At 48.6% G+C, this 27057-nt stretch overlaps 1 protein-coding gene and 1 pseudogene across 1 annotated transcript; both read right to left on the minus strand.

Annotated features, from left to right (window-relative positions):
• Positions 1 to 10220: 10220 nt before the first annotated feature.
• On the minus strand, positions 10221 to 10829 carry LOC118150099 (pterin-4-alpha-carbinolamine dehydratase 2). Its single transcript, XM_035284178.3, has one exon. The coding sequence runs from the start codon at positions 10822 to 10824 to the stop codon at positions 10432 to 10434; it is 393 nt and encodes a 130-aa protein (XP_035140069.1). The 5' UTR covers positions 10825 to 10829; the 3' UTR covers positions 10221 to 10431.
• A 5203-nt stretch (positions 10830 to 16032) lies between these two features.
• On the minus strand, positions 16033 to 18239 carry LOC100414374 (microtubule-associated protein RP/EB family member 1 pseudogene; annotated as a pseudogene).
• Between the last annotated feature and the right edge of the window lie 8818 nt (positions 18240 to 27057).

Below are 27057 nucleotides of genomic sequence, written 5' to 3' on the forward strand. Positions count from 1 at the left end.
TTCCAAATTCATCACTTCAGTCCAAACCCTAGGGTCCAGTGCCTTCCCCACTTCTACCACAAGGTGGCGACAGACAGTTCCCAAATTCATTATTGCAGTCCAAACCCTAGGGTTCAGTGCCTTCCCGGCCTCTACCACAAGGGGACGCTACACAACTCCCAAATTCATCATTCCAGTCCAAACGCAGGGTCCGGTGCCTTCACAGCCTCTACCACAAGCGGGCCTCGCACAACTTCCAAATTGACAGAATTAACACTCACCCAGCACCTATGCTGTGCCTGATTTGGGGGATGTAGATCATTGATGTTACCAGCCATCATCACACAATTTCAGTGTGGGGTAAGCTCAGAGGGAAACTGAGGCTTGAGAAGGACAGTGGCTTCCCTAAAGACACTTGACTAAAGACACAGGTATTGTTTCCAAGGGTGTGGGATTTGAACCCAGGTCTATTCAACAGCAAAGAACAGGTTCTTGGCCCACCTGCATCCAATGTGTCTGACAATCCTGCAGCCCCCTCGCCTTTTCCTCCGAAACAGACCCCGAATCCAACCATTCCTGACCACTTGCACTGGACAACCAGGTCCCGCCCCTTCCTGATCTCTGGGGATCAGTGCAGTTGTCCCCTCCCTGGTCTCTCTGCTCCCTGCAGGCTCCGTTCTCCCCACTGCAGCCAGAAATACCCTCTCCCCATTTTTCTTTTTTGTTTTAAGACAGAGTTTCCCTCTGTCGCCCAAGCTGGAATACAATGGCATGATCTCGGCTCATTGCAACCTCTGCCTCCTGGGTTCAAGCTATTCTCCTGCCTCAGCTTCCTGAACAGTTGGAATTACAGGCACGCACCACCACACCTAGCAAATTTTGTATTTTTAGTTGATATGGGGTTTCACCATGTTGGCCGGGCTGGTCTCCACCTCTCAAAGTGCTGGGATTACAGGCCTGAGCCACCATACCCAGCCGGTTTTTTGTTTGTTTGTTTGTTTGTTTTTTGAGACAGGATCTTCAGGATCTTGATGTCACCCAGGCTGGAGTGCATTGTGAGATCTCAGTTCACAGCAGCCTCTGCCTCCCAGGGTCAAGTGATTCTTGTACCTCAGCCTCCTGAGTACCTGGGATTACAGGCATGCACCACCACATCCAGCTAAGTGCAGTGGCGAAATCTCAGCTCACTGCAACCTCCACCTCCTTAGTTCAAGCAATTCTCCTGAATCAGCCTCCCAAGTATCTCAGATTACAGACACCTGTCACCACACCCACCTCACTTTTGTATTTTTAGTAGAGACAGGGTTTCACCATGTTGGCCAGGCTGGTCTCAAACTCCTGACCTCAGGTGTTCTGCCCATCTCAACCTCCCAAAGTGCTGGGATTACAGGCACGAACCAGTGTGCCCAACCGCTAAATTTGTATTTTTAGTAGAGACAGAGTTTTGCCATTTTGGCCAGGCTATTCTCAAACACCTGACCTCAGCCATCCCACCCGCTTTGATCTCCCAAAGTGCTGAGATTACAAGTGTGAGCCACCAAGCCTGGCCCCGTTTTTTAGGGCTATTTTGTTCATGGCTGGAACCAGGAGCAGCACTGATACACAGCAGCATTCAACAAATACATTTTATTATTGTTGTTTGAGAGACAGGATCTTGCTCCATTGCCCAGGCTGGAGTGCAGTGGGGTGATCACAGCTCACTGTAGCCTCAGTCTCCCAGGCTCAAGCAGTCCTCCCACCACAGGCTCCTAAGCAGCTAGAACTACAGAACCTACAGATACATGCCACTATGCCCAGCTATTTTATTTTTTAGTAGAGATGAGACCTCACTCTATTGCCCAGGCTGATCTCTAACAGCTGTGCTCAAACAAGCCTCATGCCTCAGCCTCCCAAAGTGCTGGATAACAGGCGTGATCCGATGCACCTGAGCATCAACAAATATATTTTTAAAGCAGGTTTTGTTAGTCTGGTCAACATGGCCAGACCCCATCTGTATGAAATGATTTTTTTAAATTAGCTGGTCACAGTGGTGTACAGCTCTAGTCCAAGCTACTCAGGAGTTTAGAGGGAGGATCTCTTGAGCATGGGAGGTTGAGGTTACAGTGAGCTATAAATGCACCTTTGCACTCCAGCCTGGGAGACAGAGCAAGACCCTGTCTCGAAAGAGAGAAAGAAAAGAAAGAGAAAGAAAGAGACAGAGAGAGAGAGGAGAGAGAGAGAGAGAGAGGGGGGAGAGAGAGAGAGAGAGAGAGAGAGAGAGAGAGAGAGAGAGAGAGAGAGAGAGAGAGAGAGAGAGGAGAGGGGAGAGAGGAGGTGGGGAGAGAGAGAGGAGAGAGAGGGGAGAGAGGAGAGAGAGGAGAGAGAGGAGGGGGGGAGAGAGGAGATGGGGGGGAGAGAGGAGAGAGGGTGGGGGAGAGAGAGAGAGAGCGAGCAGAGAGAGAGGAGAGAGAGAGAAGCTTCTGAGCTATCTTACTAGCTTTAGTTTGCTAGGACTGCCAGAACGAAACATCACAGCTTGGGCGCCTTAAAAACAGAAACTCACATTTCTGGAGGTTGGCGTCCGAGATCAAGGTGTCAGCAGGGTTGGTTTCTCTTTGTTTTTTTCAGATGGAGTCTAGCTCTGTTACCTAAGCTGAAGTGCTGTGTCGAGATCTTGGCTCACTGCAACCTCCGCCTCCCAGGTTAAAGCAATTCTCGTGCCTCACCCTCCCACGTAGCTGGGACTACGGACGCACACCACCAAGCCTGGCTAATTTTCGTATTTTTAGTAGAGACGGGGTTTCGCCATGTTTCCAGGCTGGTCTCAAACTCCTGCCCTCAGGTGATCCACCCCCTCGGCCTCCCAAAGTGCTGGGATTACAAGGGTGAACCACCCCGCCCTGCCCATGGTTGGTGTTTCCTGAGACCTCTCGCTTCGGTTGCAGACGGCAGCCTCCTTGTGCGTCCTCACGTGGTCTTTCCTCTGTGTGCACCTTTGGATTTGTGTCCATATTTTTTCTTCTTGTAAGGACACCAGATTAGATAAGGATCCGACATAGCAGCTTCATTTTTTCATATTAACGAAACCACCTAGTTTTTGATGTTTCTGTCTCCCAGGCTGGAATGTGGTGGTGCACCCACAGCTCACCGCAGCCTCCTGAGTAGCTGGGACCACAGGTGCACACCACCACAGCCGGATAATTTAAATTTTGTTTCTTTTTCTTTTGAGACAGAGTTTCACTCTGTTGCACAGGCGGGAGCGCAGTGGCGCAATCTCGGCTCACTGCAACCTCCACTTCCTGTTCTCAAGCATTTCTCGTGCCTCAGTCTCCTAAGTAGCTGGGATTCAGGTGCGCCTCACCACACCCAGCTAATTTTTCTTGTGTTTTTAGTAGAGACAGGCTCTCCCTATGTTGCCCAGGCTGGTTTCAAACTCCTGGTTTCAAACTCATGTGATCCACGCACCTCGGCCTCCGGAAGTGCTGGGATGACAGGTGTGAGGCACCGCACCTGGCCTTAGTCACCCCTTTAAAGACCCTGTATTCAAATACAGTCACACTGTGCAGGAGGAGGAATTCAGCATAGATATTCCTATGCCTCTACTTTCTGTCTCTATGGATTTACCGGTTCTGGAAAGGGGTGTGACAGAGACCTGGTGGATAATGTGGGTGAGACAAAGGTGTGACCCTAGTAGGTGACAACGTTATGGCAGCATTACATCCTTTTTTCTTTTTTAAGACGCAGTCTCGCACTGTCGCCCAGGCTGGAGTGCAGTGGTGCAACCTCGGCTCACTGCAACCTCCTTTTCCCAGGTTCAAGTGATTCTCCATCCTCAGCCTCCCGAGTAGCTGGGATTTCAGGAACGCACCACCACCTCTGAGTAATTTTTGTATTTTTAGTAGAGACGAGGTTTCAAGATTTTGGCCAGGTGGTCTTGAACTCCTGACCTCAGGTAATCTACCTGCCTAGGCCTCCCAAAGTGCTGGGACTACAGACATAAGCAACTGTGCCCGGCCTGAAAGCTATTTTTCATTAGGAGATTTTAGGGGGGTTTTGTTTGGTTGGTTGGTTGGTTTTTTGAGACAGGGTCTTGTTCTGTAACTCAGGCTGGAATGCAGTGGCACGATTATGACTCACCTCGGCCTCAGCCTCGCAGGCTCAAGGCGATTCTCTCACCTCAGCCTCCCGAGTAACTGGGACCACAGGTGTGTGCCACTACACCCGGGTACTTTTTTTATTTTTTGTAGAGATGGGGGTCTCACCATGTTGCCTACGCTGGTGTCGAACTCCTGGGCTCAAGTGATCTGGCGGCCCAGCCTTCCAAAGTGCTGGGATTACAGGCATGAGCCACCATGCCTGGCTCTGTGTTTTTATTCACACGCTAGTAGCTCAGGCATGTGGCCCCACGTACCCACATGTTGTCAAATGCGTGTGTGCTGTCTATATAAGGGTAGCAGGACGAGAGAGAGAGAGAGAGATCCCACAAGCCCACTCCAAGGTATTGAAAGCTCATTATTGAAAGCCTACTATCACCCCAGCCCCTAGCCCAGGCAAGGCTACTCCTCCAGGAAGCCCTCTCAGATTGCCCTGATCTCATCTTCAGCTGGCTTCACCTCCCTAGTGAATGGAGCACCCATTAGGCCGGGCACGGTGGCTCACACCTGTAATCCCATCACTTTGGGAGGCCGAGGGGTGCAGATCACCTGAGGTCGGGTGTTCTAGACCAACCTGACCAACATGGAGAAACCCCGTCTCTACCAAAAATACAAAATTAGCCAGGCATGGTGGTGCCTTAATCCCAGCTATTCAGGAGGCTGAGGCAGGAGAATCACTTGAACCCAGGAGGCAGAGGTTGAGGTGAGCCAAGAGAACACCATTGCACTCCAGCCTGGGCAACAAGAACAAAACTCTGTCTCAAAAAAAAAAAAGAGTTCACGATCAGCCGGGCCAACATGGTGAAACCCCAACTCTACTAAAATACAGAAATTAGCCAGGAGTGGTGGCGGGCACCTATAATCATAGCAGGAGAATCACTTAAACCTGGGAGGTGGAGGTTTCAGTGAGCCAAGATTGCGCCACAGCACTCCTGCCTGGGTGACGAGCAAAACTCCATCTCAAAATAAGTAAATAAAATACCACAAATGAATAAAAAAATATAAAATAAAATATACAAATCACGTGAGAAGGGATTAAAACTACATGTCAGTAGGATTAAAAACGAAGATGAAAGGCCAGGCAAGGTGGCTCACGCCTGTAATCCCAACACTTTGGAAGGCCGAGGCAGGCAGATCACAATGTCAGGAGTTTGAGACCAGCCTGACCAGCATGGTAAAACCCCGTCTCTCCTAAAAATACAAAAATTAGCTGGGCATGATGGAGGTGCCTATAATCCCAGCTACTCAGGAGGCTGAGCCAGGAGAATCACTTAAACCCAAGAGGCAGAGATTACACTAGTAATCTCTGTAATAGTGTGATCTCAGCAGTAAACTGAGATTATACTATTGCACTCCAGCCTGGGTGACAAAAGCAGAACTCCATCTCAAAAAAAAAAGAAAAAAAACTGAAGATGAAAAGAAGACATTTATAGAAAAATATAAAAGCAAAAACTGCACCAAGAGGCATCAAAAAACCTTACTACATGCATAAATATTAATGAAATTGAAATAACTTGGGGCGGGGGGGCAGACAGTGTGACTCATGCCTGTGATCCCAGCACTTTGGGAGGCTGAGATGGGCAAATAACTTGAACCTAGGAGTTTAACACCCATCTGGGCAACATGGGAAAACCTGGTCACTACAAAAAAAAATGTTTAATTAGCTGAATGTGGTGGTGTGCACCTGTGGTCCCCACTACTTGAGAGGCTGAGGCTGGAGGATCGATTGAACCCAGGAAGTCAGGGCTGTAGTGAGCCATGATGGTGCCACTATACTTCAGCCTGGGTGACAGAGGGAGACCCTGTTGAAAGAAAAAAAGAGAGGAAGAGAGGAAGAAAGGAAGGGAAGGAGGGAGGAAGGAAGGAAGGGAGGGAGGGAGGAAGGGAGGGACAGAGGAAGGAAGGAAGGAAGGAAGGAAGGAAGGAAGGAAGGAAGGAAGGAAGGAAGGAAGGAAGAAAGGAAGGGAGGGACTACCTTCCCATGAAGGACAAAATCCAGAGGATTTTCCAATTAAGTTTTATCAACATGTCAATAAAAGTTATTTCTCATCTAATTCAGGCTGATACCAAGAAGAGAGGGAGAAAAAAGAGTGAAATGGGGTGAATAGCCAATTTCTTTTATTTTTAAAACTTTTTTAAGAGACAGGGTCTTGCTCTGTTGCCCAGGCTGGAGTGTGGTGGTGTGATCGCAGATCACCGCAGCCTCCAACTCCTGGGCTGAAGCAATCCTCCCGCCTCAGTCTTCCCAATAACTAGGATGGGAGGCGCACACAACCACACCCAGCAAATTTTCTGATATTTGGTAGAGACGGGGCCTTGCTATGTGGCCCAGGATGATATGAATCTTCTAGCCTCAAACCATCTTCCCACCTCAGCCTCCCAAGTGCTAGGATTACAAGTGTGAGTCACCAAAATGAGTACACGGCTTCCTTTCAGGGCCATGGAAATATTCTGGCCGTAGATAGATATGGTTGCACTGCACTTAAATGCCATTGAATCGTTCACAATGGTTAATTTCATGTTATGTGAATTTCACTTTGATAAAAACAGATGTGGCCAGGAGCGATGGCTCATGCCTGTAATCTCAGCACTTTGGCAGGCCGAGGCCTATAGGGTCCAGCCCTATAGGGTTCTGTGAGCCCCTCCCTGTTGCTGGAGAGATGAGAAACTGTAGAAATAAAAGACAGAGACACAGAGATAGAGAAAAGAGAGTTTGGACTCGGGGGTCCACTGCCAACCAAAGCGTGGAGACCTGCAGTGGCCCCGAGTGCCTGGACGCTCTGACTTTTACTGAGTACAGAGCAGGGGGCAGGGAAGGTAGGGTGAGGTATGGTGGTCAGTGATAGGGTCAGGTAAATCACGTGTCTTGGAGATAGGGGGCCCAGGACTTTCAAGTAGCCAAGGCAAGGAGAAGAGCTAATGTGTCAGCGCTCTTCGCATATTTGTTAAAAATGTCGAGGACATTAATTCTTATCATCTGAGAAAAAGAGAAACAGGTGCAGAAGCAGGGCGTGAGAGTGGACATGGAACGTGGGCACTGAAGCACAGCATCACACAGAGACAGTTAAGCCCCCAGATGTCCGTGGGTTTCCCTGAGAGCCATCAGGCTGTCTTCTCCACAAGAGCTCGGAGAAGCGGAGTTTTCTCCTAACTTCCCCAGGAAGGAGAGGTGTCAGCCATTTTGGACATCTCCTTCCCTAGCTGGCCAAACAGCGGGGCTTTCACAGCGCTGCCGCTGCCGCACAGCCGAGGCGCCCGCCAGCACCCTTATTCGGGCGTGACAGAGGGCTCACAGCATCTTTCCTTAGGATCACTTTGTTCATAACCCGATAGTCATTAGTGTTAGTAAAATTAAAGGCTATATTGAGTATATATCTTCATAAGTAACTATAAGATTATATATGATTATATAAAGGAATAACTATGTGCCTATATTTCTAAATCAATATTTATATGGGAACAGGCTGAGGCTTCAGACCCTTGCCACAGCACTTGCTAGGTTTTGCCCCTACAGAGGCCAGTGGATCGCCTGAGGTCAGAAGTTCGAGACCAGCTTGACCAATACGGTGAAACCTCAGCTCTACTGATACAAAAATTAGCTGGGTGTTGTGGCATGCACCTGTTGTGCCAGCTACTTGGAAGGCTGAGAGAGGAGAATTGATTGAAGCCAGAAGTTGGAGGTTGCAGTGAGATAAGATCTCACCACTGCATGCCAGAATTCCAGGCTGGGTGGCAGAGCAAGACTCTGGCTCAAAAAAAAAAAAAAAAAAAAAGGGTGCCAGGCACCATAGCTCACTTCTATCATCCCAGCCCTTTGGAAGACCAACTCAAGTGAATAACTTGAGGTCAGGAGTTCAAGACCAGCCTGGGAAACATAATGAGACCCTGTCTCTACAATCAAATAAAAATGTTTTCTCAGACAAGTATGGTGGTTCATGCCTGTAATCCCAACACTTTGGGAGGCCAAGCTGGGTAGATCACAAGGTCAGGAGTTCAAGACAAGTCTGGCCAAGATGCTAAAAACCCTTCTTTACTAAAAATACAAAAATTATCCAAGCATGGCGACAAGCGCCTATAATCCCAGCTACTCAGGAGGCTGAGGCAGAAGAGTCAATTTAATCCAGACGGCAGAGGTTGCAGTGAGCCAAGATCATGCCATTGCACTCCAACCTGGGTGACAGAGTAAGAATCTGTCTCAAACACACACACACACACAGCTCTAAGGCCAGGCGCAATGGTTCACACCTGTCATCCCAGCACTTTGGGAGGCTGAAGTGGGTGGATCACCTGAGGTCTGGAGTTTGAGACCAGCCTGGCCAACAGAGTGAAACCCTGTCTCTACTAAAATACAAAAATTAGCCAGGCGTGGTGGCGGAGGGCACCTATGACCTCAGCTACTCAGGAAGCTAAGGCAGGAGAATCACTTGAACCCGGGAGGCAGAGGTTGCAGTGAGCTGAGATCATAGTGCCAGTACACTCCAGCCTGGGTGACACAGTGAGACTCTGTCTCAAAAAAACCCAAAAACCAAAAACAAATGAAAAACAGTTGTAGAGATGGGTGGTGATTGACGATCACCACGTGATCATCAGTATGCATGTACCGAATACCCCTGACGCCCACGTTAAAAAAGTGAAAATGGTCAATTTTATGTTATTTTTAGGTACAATGCTTACATCTATTTTGGGTTTTTTTTTATTTCTTACGTTTTTATGTGTATATTTAACAGTAGAAAAAAATGCTGAAGGTCACTCTATCAGAGAGAAAGAAAGAAAGCAAAAGCATTGGAAAAACAGGAATTGGGAGGAACCTCCCCGCTGTTATTACCTTTTCGTTGTTGTTGTTTCTGAGATGAAGTCTCGCTCTGTTGCCCAGGCTGGGGTGCGGTGGCGTGATCTCGGCTCACTGCAACCGCCACCTCCCAGGTTCAAGCAATTCTGCCTCAGCCTCCCAAATAGCTGGGATTACAGGCATGCATCACTGCGCCTGGCTAATACTTGTATTTTTAGTAGAGACAGGGTTTCACCAAGTTGGGCAGGCTGGTCTCAAACTCCTGACCTCAAGTGATCCGACCACCTCAGCCTCCCAAAGTGCTGGGATGACAGGTATGAGTCGCCGCGCGCAGCCCATTATTTCCTGTTAATACTCACATCTTCCTCCTGTTTCCCAGTCTTGGTGGCAGACATGGTGGCATTGCTGAGAAAATAGAAATCAGCAGGAGAGAAAGTCCAGGGCCACCGCCCTCCATCCATCTGCAGACCTGCATCGGCACCCAGACACACTGGCTCTTCCTCTTCCCCCAGGGAGAATCAATATGCCCAGAATGCAGCAAAACCAGGCCCCCTTCTCCACCAACTCCTCCATGCCTGCATTGGCCTAGGCAAGCACTCACCCCAACAATTCTCCTCTCACTCCTGCGTCATTCCTATCAGCACATAGAGAAGCTGATGCATGTTCCCTCCTGGAGGGGAAATTCACACAGCATAAAATTAACCTTGTTTTTTGAGACCAAGTCTCACTCTATCACCCAGGCTGAAGTGCAGTGGCGCGATCTCGGCTCACTGCAACCTCTGTCTCCGGGGTTCCAGCAATTCTCCTGCCTCAGTCTCCCAACTAGCTGGGACTACAGGTGCCCACCACCAAACCCAGCGAATTTTTGTACTTTTAGTAGAGATGGGGTTTAACCATGTTGGCCAGGCTGTTCTTGAAATCCTGACTTCAGGTGATCCCCCAGCCTTGGCCTCCCAAAGTGCTGGGCTTACAGGTGGGAGCCACCATGCCTGGCCCACTTTATCTTTATGACTGAATAATATTCCACTGAATGGATGGAGCACATGTTGTTGATCCATTCATGCAATGATGGGCACATGGGTTGTTTCCACCTGTTGGTTGTGAATCACGCTGTGATGCACTTTAGAGGGCGCCACCCCAGAAATGCCAGTCTGGCATACAGACCAGTTAAGTCAAAGGCACTCGAAAAACTGCGCATGCGAAAAGAGCACTCTGTCCTTCAGGCTCTTTCTTTCTTTCCTTTTTTTTTTTTTGAATATTATTAATCTAATAGCTTTTATCTTAGGTATATGATTAGACAGCATGAAAAATACCTCCAGTTCAAGTTTAAATCATTTCATATTTAAGCAATGATTTTACCAAATGTAGTATACAAAGGCAAACCAAATTTACATGACTTAAATTGTTATTTTTCTTTTTTTGCCTCTAGATATGATGCCTTAAGAACAACTCAATTTGTTCAAGTAAATTTCCTTCAGTATACATTGCAGCTAAGATATGTACAAGATTTCACATGGATTTTGGAAGAAATCACACAGAAGCAGCTGCTTTTTCAATAAACTTGGCCAGCTTCACATCTTTTTTGGTCAATTCACCACAGTCATGGGAGGTGAGCGTTATCTGGACCTTGTTATATACGTTGAACCATTCTGGGTGATGATTCATCTTCTCTGCTTGTAGGGCAACTCGGGACATAAAGCCAAATGCCTGATTAAAATTTTGGAAGGAGAACTCTTTGTAGATGGCATCTCTCTCACTTAACTCCAACCATCCTGCTGCTTTAAGGTCGAGTATAGCTTGATTCCTCTCTTCTGCCGTCAACCTGTGAGTGCCTGATGACATGGCCGCAAGCCCCGGGCTCCGGTCTCGGAGCGCTGACAACACGCGCCGCGTCGCCCCCCATGCCCAGAGCGCCGCCGCCATGGCTCCTTTTTTTTTTTTTCAGATGGAGTTTCACTCTTGTTGCCCAGGTAGGAGTGCAATGGCACGATCTCAGCTCACCACAACTTATGCCTCCCGGGTTCAAGCAATTCTCATGCTTCAGACTCCAGAGTAGTTGGGATTACAGGTGTATACAACCACGCCTGGCTAATTTTGTATTGTTTTGGGGTATATTTTTGTTTTTCGAGACAATGTTTTGCTTTTGTTGCCCAGGCTGGAGTGCAATGGCACTATCTCGGCTCATCACAACCTCTGCCTCCTGAGTTCAAGCAATTCTCCTGCCTCAGCCTCCCAAGTAACAGGGATTATAGGCATGTACCATCACGCCTGGCTGATTTTTTGTATTTTTAGTAGAGATGGGTTACTCCATGTTGATCAGGCTGGTTTTGAACTCTTGACAGGCGATCAACCTGCCTCAGCCTCCCAAAGTGCTGGGATTACAGGCATGAGTCACCCTGCCTGGCTTCTTTTTTTCTCTCTCTCTCTTTTTTTTTTTTTTGAGACAGACTCTTGCTCTGTCGCTGAGGCTTGAGTGCAATGGCACAGTCTCCGCTCACTGTAACCTCCACCTCCCAAGTTCAGGCAATTCTTCTGCCTCAGACTTCCTAGTAGCTGGGATTACAGGCATGTGCCACCACACCCAGCTAATTTTGTATTTTTAGTACAGATGGGGTTTTGCCACGTTGGCCAGGCTGGTCTCAAACTGACCTCAGGTGATCTGCCTGCCTTGGCCTCCCAAAGTGCTGGAATTATAGGCATAAGCCACTGCAACTGACCCAGGCTTGCTCTTAAAAACAAGACCTTAAGTTTCCCAAGTGAAAGATGTTCTCCCATACATCTTATCATCAAGCAAGGAAAGCTGGCACTGAGAGAATTATGATCAGCCTTTGATAGAATCATGCTTCTCTCTCAAGCCTCTCACATAATTTTGTTGCTTTTGCACAATTTACTATTCTTTAACTAATTCTAAATGGTTCTTAGTCTCTTCATTCCCTTTTTAAAATCTTTATTTTTTTGAGACAGATCTTTGCTCTGTTGCCCAGTCGGGAACACAGTGGCGTGATCTCAGCTCACTGCAACTTCCACCTCCCAGGTTGAAGCAATTCTCCTGCCTCAGCCTCCTAAGGAGCTGGGACCACAGGCACGCGCCACCACACACCTGGCCAATTTTTGATTTTTAGTAGAGACATGGTTTCGCCACGTTAGCCAGGCTGGTCTCGAACTCCTGACCTCAAGTGATCCAACTGCCTCAGCCTCCCAAAGTGCTGGGGTTATAGGTGTGAGCCACCACGCCTGTCCCCCGCCCCATCCCCATTTTTTTTTTAACAGAGCTAGAGATAGGTTCTTTGTCACCCAAGCTGGAGTGTAGTGACTAGATCTCAGCTCACCACAACCTCCACCTCCTGCCTCAGGCCCCTGAGTAGCTGGGACTACAGGCACATGCCACCATACCCTGGTAAATTTTGTATTTGTTGTAGAGAGAGTCTTGCCATGTTGCCTAGGCTGGTCTTGAACTCCTGGCCTCAAGGGATCCTCCGGCCTTGGCCTCTCAACTTCATTTTCCTCTGAGGGCTCCTACACCATGCAAAACTTGTATTAAGTAAATCTGTACCCTTCTCTCCTGTTAACCTCTTTTATGTCAACTTAATAATTCTCATGTCTGCCAGGTGTGGTGGCTCATGCCTGTAATCCCAGCACTCTGAAAGGCCAAGGTGGGTGAATCACGAGGTCAGGAGTTCAACCTAGCCAACCTAGCCAACATGCTGAAACTCCATCTCTACTAAAAATACAAAAATTAGCCAGGTGTGGTGGCAGGCACCTGTAGTCCCAGCTACTCGGGAGGCTGAGGCAGAGAATTGCTTGAACCTGGGAGGCAGAGGTTGCAGTGAGACAAGATCGCACCACTGCACTCCAGCCTGTTTGAAGAAGCAAGACTCTGTCTCAAGAAAAAAAAAAATAATAATAATAATAAATAATTCTCAGGCCTAGAGAACAGAGGTGAAATTTTGCTGCTGTACTGCTGCTATGAACTTTCATCTATAAGCTTTTTCTTTTTTCTTGAGATGGCATCTTGCTCTGTCACCCAGGTTGGAGTGCAATGGCAAGATCATGGCTCCCTGCAGCCTCAACCTCCTGGCCTCAAGTGATCATCCTAGCTCAGCCTCCTGGGTAGCTGGGACTACAGGCAGGCACCACCACACGCAAATAAATTTTGTATTTCTTCTAGAGATGGGGTCTCACAATGTTGCCCAGGCTGATCTCAAACTTCTGGGCTCAAGTCATCCACCCACCTTAGCCTTGCAAAGTGCTGGGATTACAGGCATGAGCCATCACACCCGGCCCTCCTTACTTTTTCCTTTTTCTTAAGATACAGCAAGGTCCCACTCCTACCCTGCAATAATAACTGCAGCCTCGACCTCTCGGACTCAAGCAATCCCCCAGACCTTAGCCTCCCGAGTAGCTAGAATTCAACATGTAAGCCATCATGCCCACATGCCCAGCTTCCATTTATTTATTTATTTTTAATTTTTTGAGACAGAGTCTTGCCCTGCTGCCCAGGCTGGAGTGCAGTGGCACAATCTTGGCTCACTGCAACCTCTGCCTCTTGGGTTCAGGTGACTCCTGCCTCAGTCACCTGTGTAGCTGGGATTACAGGCGCCTACCACCACATCCAGCAAAATTTTGCATTTTCATTAGAGACAGGGTTTCACTATGTTATCCAGGCTGATCTCAAACTCTTGCCTTGGCCTCACAAAGTGTTAGCATTATGGTGTGAGCCACCGTCCCCGGCCTTGTCTCGTTTCTGATTCTTCCTTAGCTCCAAAACTTCTAGGGTTTGGCTGCGCCAGTCTACAGACACCCACTGGGAAAACCCCCATTTTTCATCATCCCAGTCCAAACCTCAGGGTCCAGTGCCTTCCCAGCCTATACCACAAGGGGGCGACACACAACTCCCAAATTCATTATTCCAGTCCAAATGCAAGGGTCCAGTACCTTCCCAGTCTCTACCACAAGGGGGCGACACACAACTCCCAAATTAATCATTCCTGTCCAAAGCCTAGGTCCAGTGCCTTCCCGGCCTATACCACAAGGGGGAGCCACACAACTCCCAAATTTAACATTCTAGTCTAAACCCTAGGGTCGAGTTGCTTCCCGGCCTCTACCACAAGGGGGCGACACACTCCCAAACTCATTATTTCAGTTCAAACGCAAAGCTCCAGTACCTTCCCAGTCTCTATCACAAGGGGGCGCCACACAACTCCAAAATTCATCATTCCAGTCCAAACCCAAGGGTTCCGAGCCTTCCCAGTCTGTACCAGAAAGCGGCCTCGCCCAACTCCCAAATTCAACATTCCAGGCCAAACCCTAAGGTCCAGTGCCTTCCAGGACTCTAACACAAGGGGGTGCTACACAACTCCCAAATTCACCATTCCAGTCCAAACCCAAGGGTTCAGTGCCTTCCCAACATCTACCACAAGGTGGTGCCACACAACTCCCAAATTCATCATTTGGATGGACCCTAGGGTCCTGTGCCTTACCAGCCTCTACCACAAGGGGGCACCACACAACTCTCAAATTCATTATCCCAGTCCAAACCCTAAAGTCCAGTGCCTTCCCACTCTCTACCACAAGGGGGCGCCACACAACCCCCAAATTCATTCCAGTCCAAACCCTAGGGTCCAGTGCATTCCTGGTCTCTACCACAAGGGGACACGACACAACTCCCAAATTCATCATTCCAATCCAAACACTAGGGTACAGTGCCTTCCCAGCCTCTTATCGCAAGAGGACACCACACAACTCCCAAATTCAACATTCCAGACCAAACAAGAGTCCAGTGCCTTCCCCGTGTCTACCACAAGGTGGTGCCACACAACTCCCAAATTCGTCATTCCAGTCCAAACCCAAGGGTCCAATGCCTTTCCGGCCTCTACCACAAGGGGACGACACACAACTCCCAAATTCATCATTCCAGTTTGAACCCAAGGGTCCAGTGCCTTCCCAGCCTCTACAAGAGGGCCCCAAACACCTCCCAAAGTCATCATTCCAGTTCAAACCCAAGGGTTCAGTGCCTTCCCAACCTCTACCACAAGGGGGCGACACACAACTCCCAAATTCATTATTCTAGTTTTTTTTGTGTGTGTGGTTTTTTTTTGTTACTCTTGAAATACAGAATTTTATTTAGAAACTGTTTAAAGTAGGAAAAAACCCTGTTAAGAAAGACCAGGTGGAAAATGGGTTCCCAATAAAATGGAATTTTAGGGCAACAAAAGTCTAAAAGGCTACAAAAGAGAAATGGCACCACTGTCATTTGAACAATGGCTGGTTACTTGCATTTTTTGGCACTGTTAATCAATGAATCTGGGTTTTCCTCTGAATTCCAAACAGTGTGCACTACACATCAATTTTATCATAAAACACTTGCTTTCTACACACATTTTAGGACAAGCTACCACCAGAAACAAATCAATACAAATACATCAGGGGCTGAACAATCTCAGTAGTGGGTGAGATACATTTTGCAGAATCCTGCCAAAAAAAGGAACTGAATAGGCTGTGGGCAAAGCAAATCAGGAGAGCTAAGAAATGAAATACTTTAAATATTAATAATTCAGACACGGTACTGTATTTTCTGCAAAAGAAAATGAACATTTAGTAACACACTAATGAATTTTATCTCCAAAGAGATTAGTGCACTGGCAAAGTATTCAGATTACAGTGGAGAGCTGTGGACAGCAGATCCCGAGAACACCCCAGCCTTGCAGATCCCGAAAACACCCCAGCCCTGCAGATCCCAAGGTAACGAGGCCTTCACCGGCCACTCCCTTCGCCAGAGGTCCAGAAAGAAGTTGTAGCATGATCGCCTGCCTGCTGCATTTCCACCTCTAAGCAGCAAACTTCAAGGAGCCAAAGAGGAGTCCCCAGTGGGCAAGGGGACCTGAGAAGAGAAACGTGGTAAATGTAAACCTAAAAGTCAGTAACATGGCATACAATCGCCATTAAAATCCCAGAGATGTGGGCAAGTCCCAAAAAGTAGTTGTCAGATTAAACAACTGGGCACACCTCACTTCCCCAAAAACATAATACATGGAAATTTTGGGGACAACTGGAAAAACAGAAATCCTCAATGAAAACCGAGCTCTTCAACTCGAACATCTCAGGGCTGAAACACATATTATTCAGGCAACGATGCCTCTTGCCTTTTAGCAATGATGCAACTGGTCAATGACACCACATGGCTTTACAGGGCAACTTTTTAAATGTTCCTTTTAGACCAAAGCCTAGGCCGGTGAGGATTCAAACAGCCCTGTAAGACCTGTGACAGCAGGTTCCAAAGGGTCCAAGGTCTCACCCTTCCTTCCCAGACACAATGTCAAATGCAAAATCTCCTTTCATGTTCATTTTATATTTTGAAATATGGAAGCATATTTTAAATACTCTTAAGGCATTTATTTATTACAACATTCTCTGATTTCACATTAGCTTAAAATTCAATTCAGTCTTTACATTACTCCACTGAGGTCGCCGCCTCAGCATATGACATAACCCCTCCTCCAGCACTCAGTGTGACCCGCATCACACAGTGAGCCCCACAGTCAGCCTCTTTGTTTCCCAGGTGAACCAACTAGATGTTGATACTGCTCTGCTACAAGGTAGCTCTTCACTCAAACTTATTGGAAAAGGAGTGAGACGTCTGCAAAGTGCACTTTAAGGAGAGGTACTTTTTGCTTAGGAAAGAAACCAGTGAGTCCTCTAAGGATAATAAAAGGGAGTATTTGACAGTTAAGCACATGATTTGGAGTGAAGAATTCGGATGTTGCTCTGCTGGTCCAGGCTGTCAATACTCTTCCTGCTCCTCCTGTGCACCCCCTTCATCAGGTATCACAAAGCCTTCATCTGTAGCATACAGAATGACTACAATCCTCTGCAATACAGGGTCGTTTTCCCCCCTCATTCTCCTGGCAAATCAATTCAATGTTCCGTAGCTTTCCAAAGTAGAAGTCCCTCTCTTTCTCCAAGTCTTCGACAGTAAATTTCAATACGTTGACCTGCTGCATCAACTCAGCTGCCTCGTCATCCCCATTGCCCACACCAGGGTTCTTTCGCACCACACCAGGGTCAGCCTTAGGAGCCGCAGCAGTTCTCTGTGTTGAGATGGGACTCCGGGGAGCTGCACTGCTAGAACTAAGAGGTTTCTTCGGTTTATTCAGAGCTGGAGCAACGAGGGAGGAGCCGCCGCAGTTTCTTGACCTTGTCTGGCAGCCACAGGGTCATAGTCTTTTCCATCATAGTTTGCATCAAAAAACTTCTTGAACCACTGAAAAAATTCAAAATTTTCCTGAAACTTTCCTTTTACTAATCTGTCCATAGGAATTATTATGTAAACACCCATCCTCTTAAAACCCGCTTGTAGTATTTTGAAGTTCTGGATGTACTCGTGTTCTAGCTTAGCTTGGAATTTCACTTTCTTCAAGGCAATGAAGCCAGGAAACAGCATGTCCGTAAACTGACAATAGGCAGCCCCTGAGCACAACTGTTCAATCTTTGTCAGATTCATCTGCAGAGACTCATTGATCCAGGCCAGCATGTCATGTCGACTTAGATTATCACTGGTCACTGATGTTGAGTATACGTTCACTGCCATCTTCTGCTCTCGGTGGAACGGCGTCCACTGCCTGCACCCGGCTCTGGTTCCGTCTTCTCATTCAAACCACTAGACCTCATTATTCTAGTTTAAACCCAAGGGTCCAGTGCCTTCCCGGCCTCTACCACAAGGGGGCCTCACAGGCCGCTCCAGTGTTGCAGGTTCTAGTCTGGTCTCCTAAGAGTCGCCCACTCAAGCCTTGTCCCATCGTCTCCTGCTCGCGGTTAGCGCCATCTTCCGAGATGTGCCTGCCAATCCTGCAGCCCCATCACCTTCTCCTCCAAAACAGACCCAGAATCCAGCAGGGGCGCCACACAACTCCCAAATTCATTATTCCAGTCCAAACCCAAGGGTCCAGTGCCTTCCCGGGCTCTACCACAAGAGGGCGCCACACAACTCCCAAATGCATCATTCCAGTTCAAACCCTAGGGTTCAGTGTCTTCCTGACCTCTACCACAAGGGGGCGACACAACTCCCAAATTCATCATTCCAGTTTAAACCCAAGGGTTAAGTGCCTGACCTCCTTCACTTGCCAGCTAGGTTCTGCCCCTTCCTGACCTCTGGGGATCAGTGCAGTTTTCCCCTCCCTGGTCTCTCTGTTTCCTGCAGGCTCCGTTCTCCCCACTGCAGCCAGAAACACCCTCTATCCATTTTTCTAATTTTTGAGACAGAGCCTCCCTCTGTCACCCAGGCTGGAGTGCAGTGGCACAATCTTGGCTCACTGCAACCTCTCCCTCCTGGGTTCAAGAGATTCTCCTGCCTCAACCTCCTGAATAGCTGGGACTACAGGCACCTGCCACCACCCGCAGCTAATTATTTTATATTTTTAGTAAAGACAGGGTTTCACTGTGTTAGCCAGGATGGTCTCGAACTCCTGACCTCGTGATCCGCCTGCCTGAGCTTCCCAAAGTGCTGGGATTACAGGCGTGAGCCACCACACCCGGCCCCCATTTTGTTTTGTTTTGTTTTGTTTTGAGACAGAGTTTCACTCTGTCACCCAGGCTAGAGTTTGCAGTGGTGTGATCTTGCAGTGATGCAGTGCTGTCACCCAGGCTAGAGTTTGCAGTGGAGGCTGCATCCTCTGCCTCCCAGGTTCAAGCAATTCTCCTGCCTCAGCCTCCTGAGTAGCTGGAATTACAGGTGTGCACCACCATGCCTGGCTAATTTTGTATTTTTAATAGAGATGGGGTTTCACCATGTTGGCCAGGCTGGTCTGTGAGCCACCATACTCGGTCTTTTTTTCTTTTTCTTTTCTTTTTTTTCTTTTTTTGGGGGCGGGGGGGAGACAAGATATTGCTGTCATACAGGCTGGAGTGCAGTGGCGCGATCTCAGCTCACTGCAGCCTCTGCCTCCCAAATTCAAGTGACTCTTGTGCATCAGCCTCCTGAGTAGCTGGGATTACAGGCATGTGCTACCACATTCAGCTAATTTTTTGTTTGTTTTGTTTTGTTTTGAGGCAGAGCTTCACTCTTGTCACCCAGGCTAGAGTGCGATGGCGAGATCTCAGCTCACTGCAACCTCTGCCTCCTTAGTTCAAGCAATTCTCCTGAATCAGCCTCCCAAATATCTCAGATTACAGGCACCTGTCACCAATCCTGCCTCATTTTTGTATTTTTAGTAGAGACGGGGTTTCACCATGTTGGCGTCCCACCTGCCTTGATCTCCCAAAGTGCTGAGATTACAAGCATGAGCCATCAAGCCTGCCCCGTTTTTCAGGGCTATTTTGTTCATGGCTGGAACCAGAAGCAGCACTGATACACAGCAGCATTCAACAAATACATTTTATTATTGTTGTTTGAGAGACAGGATCTTGCTCCATTGCCCGGGCTGGAGTGCAGTGGGGTGATCACAGCTCACTGTAGCCTCAGTCTCCCAGGCTCAAGCAGTCCTCCCACCACAGGCTCCTAAGCGGCTAGAACTACAGAACCTACAGATACATGCCACTATGCCCAGCTATTTTATTTTTTAGTAGAGATGAGATCTCACTCTATTGCCCAGCCTGATCTCCAACACCTGGGCTCAAACAAGCCTCATGCCTCAGCCTCCCAAAGTGCTGGATAACACGTAATCTGCTGCACCTGACCACCAACAAATACCTTTTTAAAGCAGGTTTTGCTAGTCTGGTCAACATGGCCAGATCCCATCTGTATGAAACAATTTTTTTGTTTTGTTTTAAATTAGCTGGACACAGTGGTGGACACCTGTAGTCCCAGCTACTCAGGAGGCTGAGGCTGGAGGATCTCTTGAGCCTGGGAGGTTGAGGCTACAGTGAGCTATAAATGCCCCACTGCACTCCACCCTGGGAGACAGAGCAAGACCCTGTCTCTAAAGAAACAAGAAAAGGAGAAAAGAAAAGAGCTTCTGAGCTATCTTACTAGCTTTAGCTTGCTAGGACTGCCAGAAGGAAACATCACAGCTTGGGTGCCTTAACAGAAACTTACATTTCTGGAGGCTGGCGTCCGAGATCAAGGTGTCATCAGGGTTGGTTTCTGTTTCTTTGAGACCGAGTTTTGCTCTTGCTGCCCAGGCTGGAGTGCAGTGGCACAATTTTGGCTCACCGCAATCTCCGTCTCCCAGGTTCAAGCGAATCTTCTGCATCAGCCTACCGAGTAGCTGGGATTACAGGCCTGCGCCACCATGCCAGCTAATTGTTGTATTTTTAGTAAAGATGGAGTTTTACCATGCTGGTCAGGCTGGTCTCAAACTCCTGACCTCAGGTGATCCGCCCCCCACCCCTTGGCCTCCCAAAATGCTGGGATTACAGGCAGGAACCACCACGCTGGCTGTTTGTTTGAGATGAAGTCTTGCTCTGTTACCTACACTGGAGTGCAGTGGCATGATCTCATTTCACTACAACCTCTGCCTCCCAGATTCAAGCGATTCTCCTGCCTCAGCCTCCTGAGTAGCAGGGACTACAGATACCCACCACCATGCCCAGCTAATTTTTGTATTTTTAGTAGAGACGGGGTTTTGCCATGTTTCTAGGCTGATCTCGAACTTCTGACCTCACGTGATCCATCCCCCGCCTCCCTTTGGCCTCCCAAACAGAGTGAGCCACCGTGCCCGGCCCAGGGTTGGCTTCTCCTCACGTGGTCTTTCCTCTGTGTGCACCTTTGTATTTCTTTGTATCTCTATTTTTTCTTCTTGTAAGGACACCAGGCAGATTGGATGAGGACCCGCCCTAACAGCTTCATGTTTTCATATTAACTAAACCACCTTATTTTCTGTTTTTTTGTTCTTTTGGTGTTTTGTTTTGTTTTGTTTTTTGAGACGGTCTTACTCTGTCTCCCAGGCTGGAGTGTAGTGGTGCAATCACAGATCACTACAGCCTCCTGGAATCAAGCAATCTTCCTGCCTCAGCCTCCTGAGTAGTTGGGACCACAGGTGCACACCGCCACATCTGGCTAATTTCAAAAAAAGATTTTTTTTAGACAGAGTCCATTCTGTTGCACAGGCGGGAGTGCAGTGGCGCGATCTCGGCTCACTGCAACCTCTGCCTCCTGTTCTCAAGCATTTCTCGTGCCTCAGCCTCCTGAGTAGCTGGGATTCAGGTGCGCACCATCGCACCGACCAATTTTTTGTATTTTCAGTAGAAACAGGCTCTCCCTATGTTGCCCAGGCTGGTTTCAAACTCCTGGCCTCATGTGATCCACCCACCTCGGCCTCCGGAAGTGCTGGGATGACAGGTGTGAGGCACCGCACCTGGCCTTAGTCACCCCTTTAAAGACCCTGTATTCAAATACAGTCACACTGTGCAGGAGGAGGAATTCAGCATAGAAATTCCTATGCCTCTACTTTCTGTCTCTATGGATTTACCGGTTCTGGAAAGGGGTGTGACAGAGACCTGGTAGATAGTGTGGCTGAGACAATGGTGTGACCCCAGGAGGCAACATCACGGCAGCATAACATCCAATTTTTTTTTTTTGAGACAGTTTCAATCTTGTCGACAAAGCTGGAGTGCAATGACGTGATCTCAACTTGCCACATCTACCTCCTGGGTTCAAGTGATTCTCCTGCCTCGGCCTCCCGAGAAGCTGCGATTACAGGCATGCACCACCACGCCTGGCTAATTTTGCATTTTTAGTAGAGACGGGTTTCTCCATGTTGGTCAGGCTGGTCTCGAACTCCTGACCTCAGGTGATCCGCCCACCTCAGCCTCACAAAGTTTTTTTCTTTTTTTTTTGAGACAGAGTCTCGCACTACTGCCCAATCTGGAGTGCAGTGGAGCAATCTTGGCTCACTGCAATCTCCACCTCCCAGGTTCAAGTGATTCTCCTGCTTCAGCCTCCCAGGTAGCTGGGATTACAGGTGCCTGCCACCATGCCCAGCTAATTTCTTGTATTATTTTTAGGAGAGACGGGGTTTCACTATGTTGGCCAGGATAGACTCAAAGTCCTGACATAGTGACCTGCTTGCCTCGTTCTCCCAAAGTGCTGGGATTACGGGGGTGAGCCTGTAACACATCCGGCCAACATCCAATTTTAGAGAGCTCAGAACCGGTGCAATAAACCTAGGCTCACAGCTGTGCTTGCTTACAGGAACGAAGGCCGGATGCCAATACCCACAACTGAGCCACAAGATTAGAACGGACCTCAGCGGGAATCCATCGGCCTGAATCCTCACTTCACGGGCAAAGTAAAACCTCCACAGCCAGGGCGCAGTGGCTCCCCCCTGTCATCCCAGCACTTTGGGAGTCTGAGGAGGGAGACTTGGCTCAAACTCCTGACCTCAAGTGATCTGCCTGCTTCAGCCTCCCAAAGTGCTGAGATTATAGCCGTGAGTCACCATGTCTGGACTGTAACATCCATTCTTTTAGGAAGCCCCAGATTTGTGCAATAAACCTCTGCTCATAGCTGGTCTTGCTTACAGGAATGAAGGCCGGATGCCAATAACCACAACTGAGCCACAAGATGAGAGCTGACCTCAGCGGTAATCCGTCGGCCTGAATCCTCACTTCACGGGCAAAGTAAAACCTCCACAGCCAGGGCGCAGTGGCTCCCCCCTGTCATCCCAGCACTTTGGGAGTCTGAGGAGGGAGGATCACTTAAGCCCAAGAGTTCAAGACCAGCCTGGGCAACATGGTAACACCCTCTCTCTACAAAAAAATAATGTAAAAATTAGCCGGGCGTGGTGGTGCGTGCCTGTAGTCCCAGCTACTTGGGAGGCTGAGGCAGGAGGATTGCTTGAACCCAGAAGGTCGAGGCTGCAGTGAGATGTGATTGCACCACTGTACTTCAGGCTGAGAGACAGACTGAGTTGCCGTTTCAAAACAAAAAGCGGGGTGCAGTGGGTCAAACCTATATCCCAGCTACTCAGGAGGCTGAGGCAGGAGAATCGCTTAAACCCAGGAGGTGGAGGTTGCAGCGAGCCAAGATTACCCCACGGCACTCCAGCCTGTGTGAATGAGCGAGACTCTGTCTCAGAAAAAAAAGGAAAAAGAAAAAAAAAGTCTCCAGTAGGGAGAGGTGCACTTTGCTAAGCACATATATGCCAGGTACAAAAAAGACTGCACACTTCAGTTATCCCTAGATAGCCCTGCCTCTTTCCAGAAATCCCTGCCCCCACTGTGCACATACATGCCCCAAGAAACTTTAAAGATCCCCCTTAAACGGCCGGACGCGGTGGCTCATGCCTGTAATCCCAGCACTTTGGGAGGCCAAGGCGGGCGGATCACGAGGTGAAGAGATCGACCCCATCCTGACCAACATAGTGAAACCCCGTCTCTACTAAAATACAAAAAATTAGCTGGGCATGGTGGTGCACGCCTGTAGTCCTACCTGCTCCAAGGCTGAGGCAGGAGAATCATTTGAACCCAGGAGGCAGAGTTTGCAGTGAGCTGAGATTGTGCCACTGCACTCCAGCCTGGCGACAGAGCAAGATTCCATCTTTAAAAAATTAAAATTAAAAATAAAAATAATAAAGATCTCCCTCACCACACCTTCAGAGAGAAGGCGCTTTGAATGGGAGTTCCTCCCTTTCTCCATTCATTGATTGACTAATAAAGTTTCAATCTTGCTTTACCAAACCTGGTTTTGTTCTATTGGTGCAAATGGCACCCAGCAGAGAAAGGACCCATTAGCATCAAACAATCCCCTTAAGAGTAGGTAACAGCGGACACCGTGGCTCATGCCTGTGATCCCAGTGCTTTGGAGGCTAAGGTGGGAGGATCACTTGAGCTAAGGAGTTCGAGACCAGCCTGGGCAACAGAACAAGACCTCATCTCTTAAAAAAAAAAAAAAAAAAAAAAAATGGCGGGGATAGGGAGAGGAGGAAAGACTTAAAAAAATGAGAAATTAAAATTTAAAAATTTTTGGCCAGGTGCAGTGGCTCACGCCTGTAATCGCCAGGCTAAGGCAGGAGAAGCACATGGATTGCCTGATGTCAGGAGTTCAAGACCAGCCTGACCAACATGGTGAAACCCCGTCTCTACTACAAATACAAAAAATTAGCCAGGCATGGTGGTGCACACCTGTAGTCCTAGGTACTTAAGAGGATGAGGCAGGAGAATCACTTGAACCTGGGAGGCAGAGGTTGCAGTGAGCTGAGATTACACTACTGCACTCTAGCCTGGGAGACAGGGTGAGATGCCACGTCAAAAATGAATTGATTAATTGAGACAGAGTCTCAAAATGATATTCAGGCCCTTATGTGTTCACCCTCACCAACATGCACACTCACACACATGCACACACACACGCACACCATCCTGACCAACATGGTGAAACCCCGTCTCTACTAAAATGCAAAAAGCCCAGGATGTGGGCTGACCTGGACTCCACTGAACTCACAGGACACACCGCTAGTGACACTGACCCAGCAGTCTCTGCTTTGTATGCTGGGGACCCCAAGTCACCATGGGAGGAGTGTGGCCATCTTGCTCAGGAGTCTACATGGAGAGGCCACATGGAGAGGTCAGCTCTCCCAGACATGACAGATCCATGACAGATGGAACATCCAGCCAGCCTAGCCCCCAGACAATGGCAGCCACCATCACATGGAACAAAAGAACCCCAGTGAGCCTGGTCAGCCGGGGGCCAGGAGAGAGGATATGGCGACAGGTGCTTGTAGCCAGCATGCATGGGGTGGTTTGCTCCACTGAGAACAGAGCAGGCAGATGACAGCCCAGGAAGGTCCAGATCCTAGAGGTCCACTTAGGTGGCATGTGGCACCCACACCAGCCTCACAGCCAGGCACACAAATCCCTGACATACCCTGTCGCCCACCGAGGCTGACTCGTGACTGAAAAAATGTTAGAGGAAAATCCTGGCTGGATGCAGTGGCTCACACCTGTAATCCCAATGCTGTGGGAGGCCGAGGTGTGAGGATTCCTTGAGGTCAGGAGTTGGAGGCCAACAAAAAATAAAAAATTAGCCTAGTGTGGTGGCATGTGCCTGCAATCCCAGAACTTGGGAGGCTGAGGCAAGTGGATCTCTTTTTTTTTTTTTTTTGAGATGAAGTCTCACTCTTGTCACCCAGGCTGGAGTGCAATGGCACGATCTCAGCTCACTGCAACCTTCGTTTTGAGGGTTCAAGCTATTCTCTTGCCTCAGGCTCCCGAGTAGCTGGTATTACAGGAGCCTGCCACCATACTTGGCTAATTTTTGTATTTTTAATAGAGACAGGGTTTCACCATGTTGGTCAGGCTGGTCTGGACCTCCTCATCTCAGTTGATCCGCCCACTTCAGCCTCCCCAGAGAGCTGGGATGACAGGCGTGAACCACCACACCCAGCCCAGGAGGATTTCTTGATCCCAGGAGTTCAAAGGTGCAGTGAGCCATGATCATACCACTGCACTCCAACCTGGGCAACAGAGGGAGACTCTGTCTCTAAAAACATAAAATAAAATAAAGAAGAAAAACCTAAAAACAATAAAATCCAACCCTGGTGTAGCTTTTTCCTACCAACTGGAAGAAAGCCACCAGGGTTTTATATCTGACAGAATGGCTCAGCCCAGCATGGGGAGCACCTGGCAGGCTGAGCTGGGGGCTGAGCTGAGAGGCCTGGATGCCTGTCCCCAGAGCTTAGGGAAGGTCATGGACCCGAGAATCCTCCACCATTGATCAAGGCCTCCCCCACATCCTTGCTGCAGCCTCAACTGCCACTGCAGAGAACTTAACCCCCAACACACTGCCCCAGGGGCCCAGACTTCAAAACTCACCTCATCTACCTTTTCCCACGACAGAGTCCGAAAGCCAAGATCTATCTACCACCTCCAGGAAGCCCTCCTGATGCACCCACTCCCTCTCTCCCCATCCAGCGTCTCAGGGACCAGCCAGATGTTGGAGACCTGCCAGATGTTGGGAGGCCTGCCAGATGTTGAAGACTGGAAACCTGAGTCCATCTCTTAGGGTCCCAGGGAGGTCGCTCCCCTGCAAGGAGGTTACCATGACCCCCAATATCCCATTCAGAGATTCAGAAGCTGAGGATCAGAGAGGAACGTTGCCCCCTCACCCAGAAGTCAGGGTGTGGATTAACTTCAGCCGTCCCCAACCTTTTTGGCACCAGGGACCAGTTTCATGGAAGACAATTTTTCCATGGACTGGGGGTGGGGATGGTTTCAGGATGATTCAAGAGCATTACTTTTTTTTTTTTTTTTTTGAGACATAGTCTTGCTCTGTTTTCCAGGCTGAAGTGAAGTGGCACAATCTCAGCTGACTGCAACCTCTGCCTCCCAGGTTCCAACGATTCTCCTGCCTCAGTCTCCCTAGTAGCTGGGATTACAAGCACCCACCACCATGCCTGGCTAATTTTTGTATTTTTGTAGAGACGGGGTTTCACCATGTTGGCCAGGCTGGTCTCAAACTCCTAACCTCAATTCATCCACCCACCTCAGCTTCCCAAAGTGCTGGGATTACAGGCATGAGCAACCTTGCCCAGGTTTTTTTTTTTTTTTTTTTTTTTGGGGGGGGCAGAGTCTTGCTCTGTCACCCAGGCTGGAGTGTAGTGGCCTAATCGCGGCTCACTGCAGCCTGGACCTCCCAGGGTCACGCAACCCTCCTACTTCAGTCTCCCAAGTAGCGGAAACTACAAGTGTACACCACCTATGGCGAGTTTAAAAACAAATTTTTTTTTTTTGAGAGATCCCTATGATGCTCAGGGTGAATCATAAAACCTCCTTTTCTTTGTCTTTTTTTGTTGTTGTTATTGTTTTGAGACAGTCTCACTCTGTCACCCAGGCTGGAGTACAATGGCGTGATCTTGGCTCACTGGAATTTCTGCCTCCCAGGTTCAAGCAATTCTCCTGCCTCAGCCTCCAGAATAGCTGGGATTACAGGGGTGTGCCCCCATGCCCAGCTAATTCGTGTATTTAGTAGAGATGGGATTTCACTATGTTGGCCAGGCTGGTCTCAAACTCCTGGCCTCAAGCAATCCACTGGCCTCGGCTTAAAACCCATTTTAAAATTAGGTAGAGGGACTACAGGCACCCCCCACCATGACTGGCTAATTTGTTAATTTTTTCAGTGGCAGAGTCTCCCAATGTTGCCCAGGCTGGTCCCAAACTCCTGGGCTCATGTAATTCTCCTGCGAAAGTGCTGAGATTCCAGGCATGAGCCACGGCACCCAGCCT

The sequence above is a fragment of the Callithrix jacchus genome, chromosome 22 (genome assembly GCF_049354715.1).
Source record: "Callithrix jacchus isolate 240 chromosome 22, calJac240_pri, whole genome shotgun sequence".
NCBI lineage: Eukaryota > Metazoa > Chordata > Mammalia > Primates > Cebidae > Callithrix > Callithrix jacchus.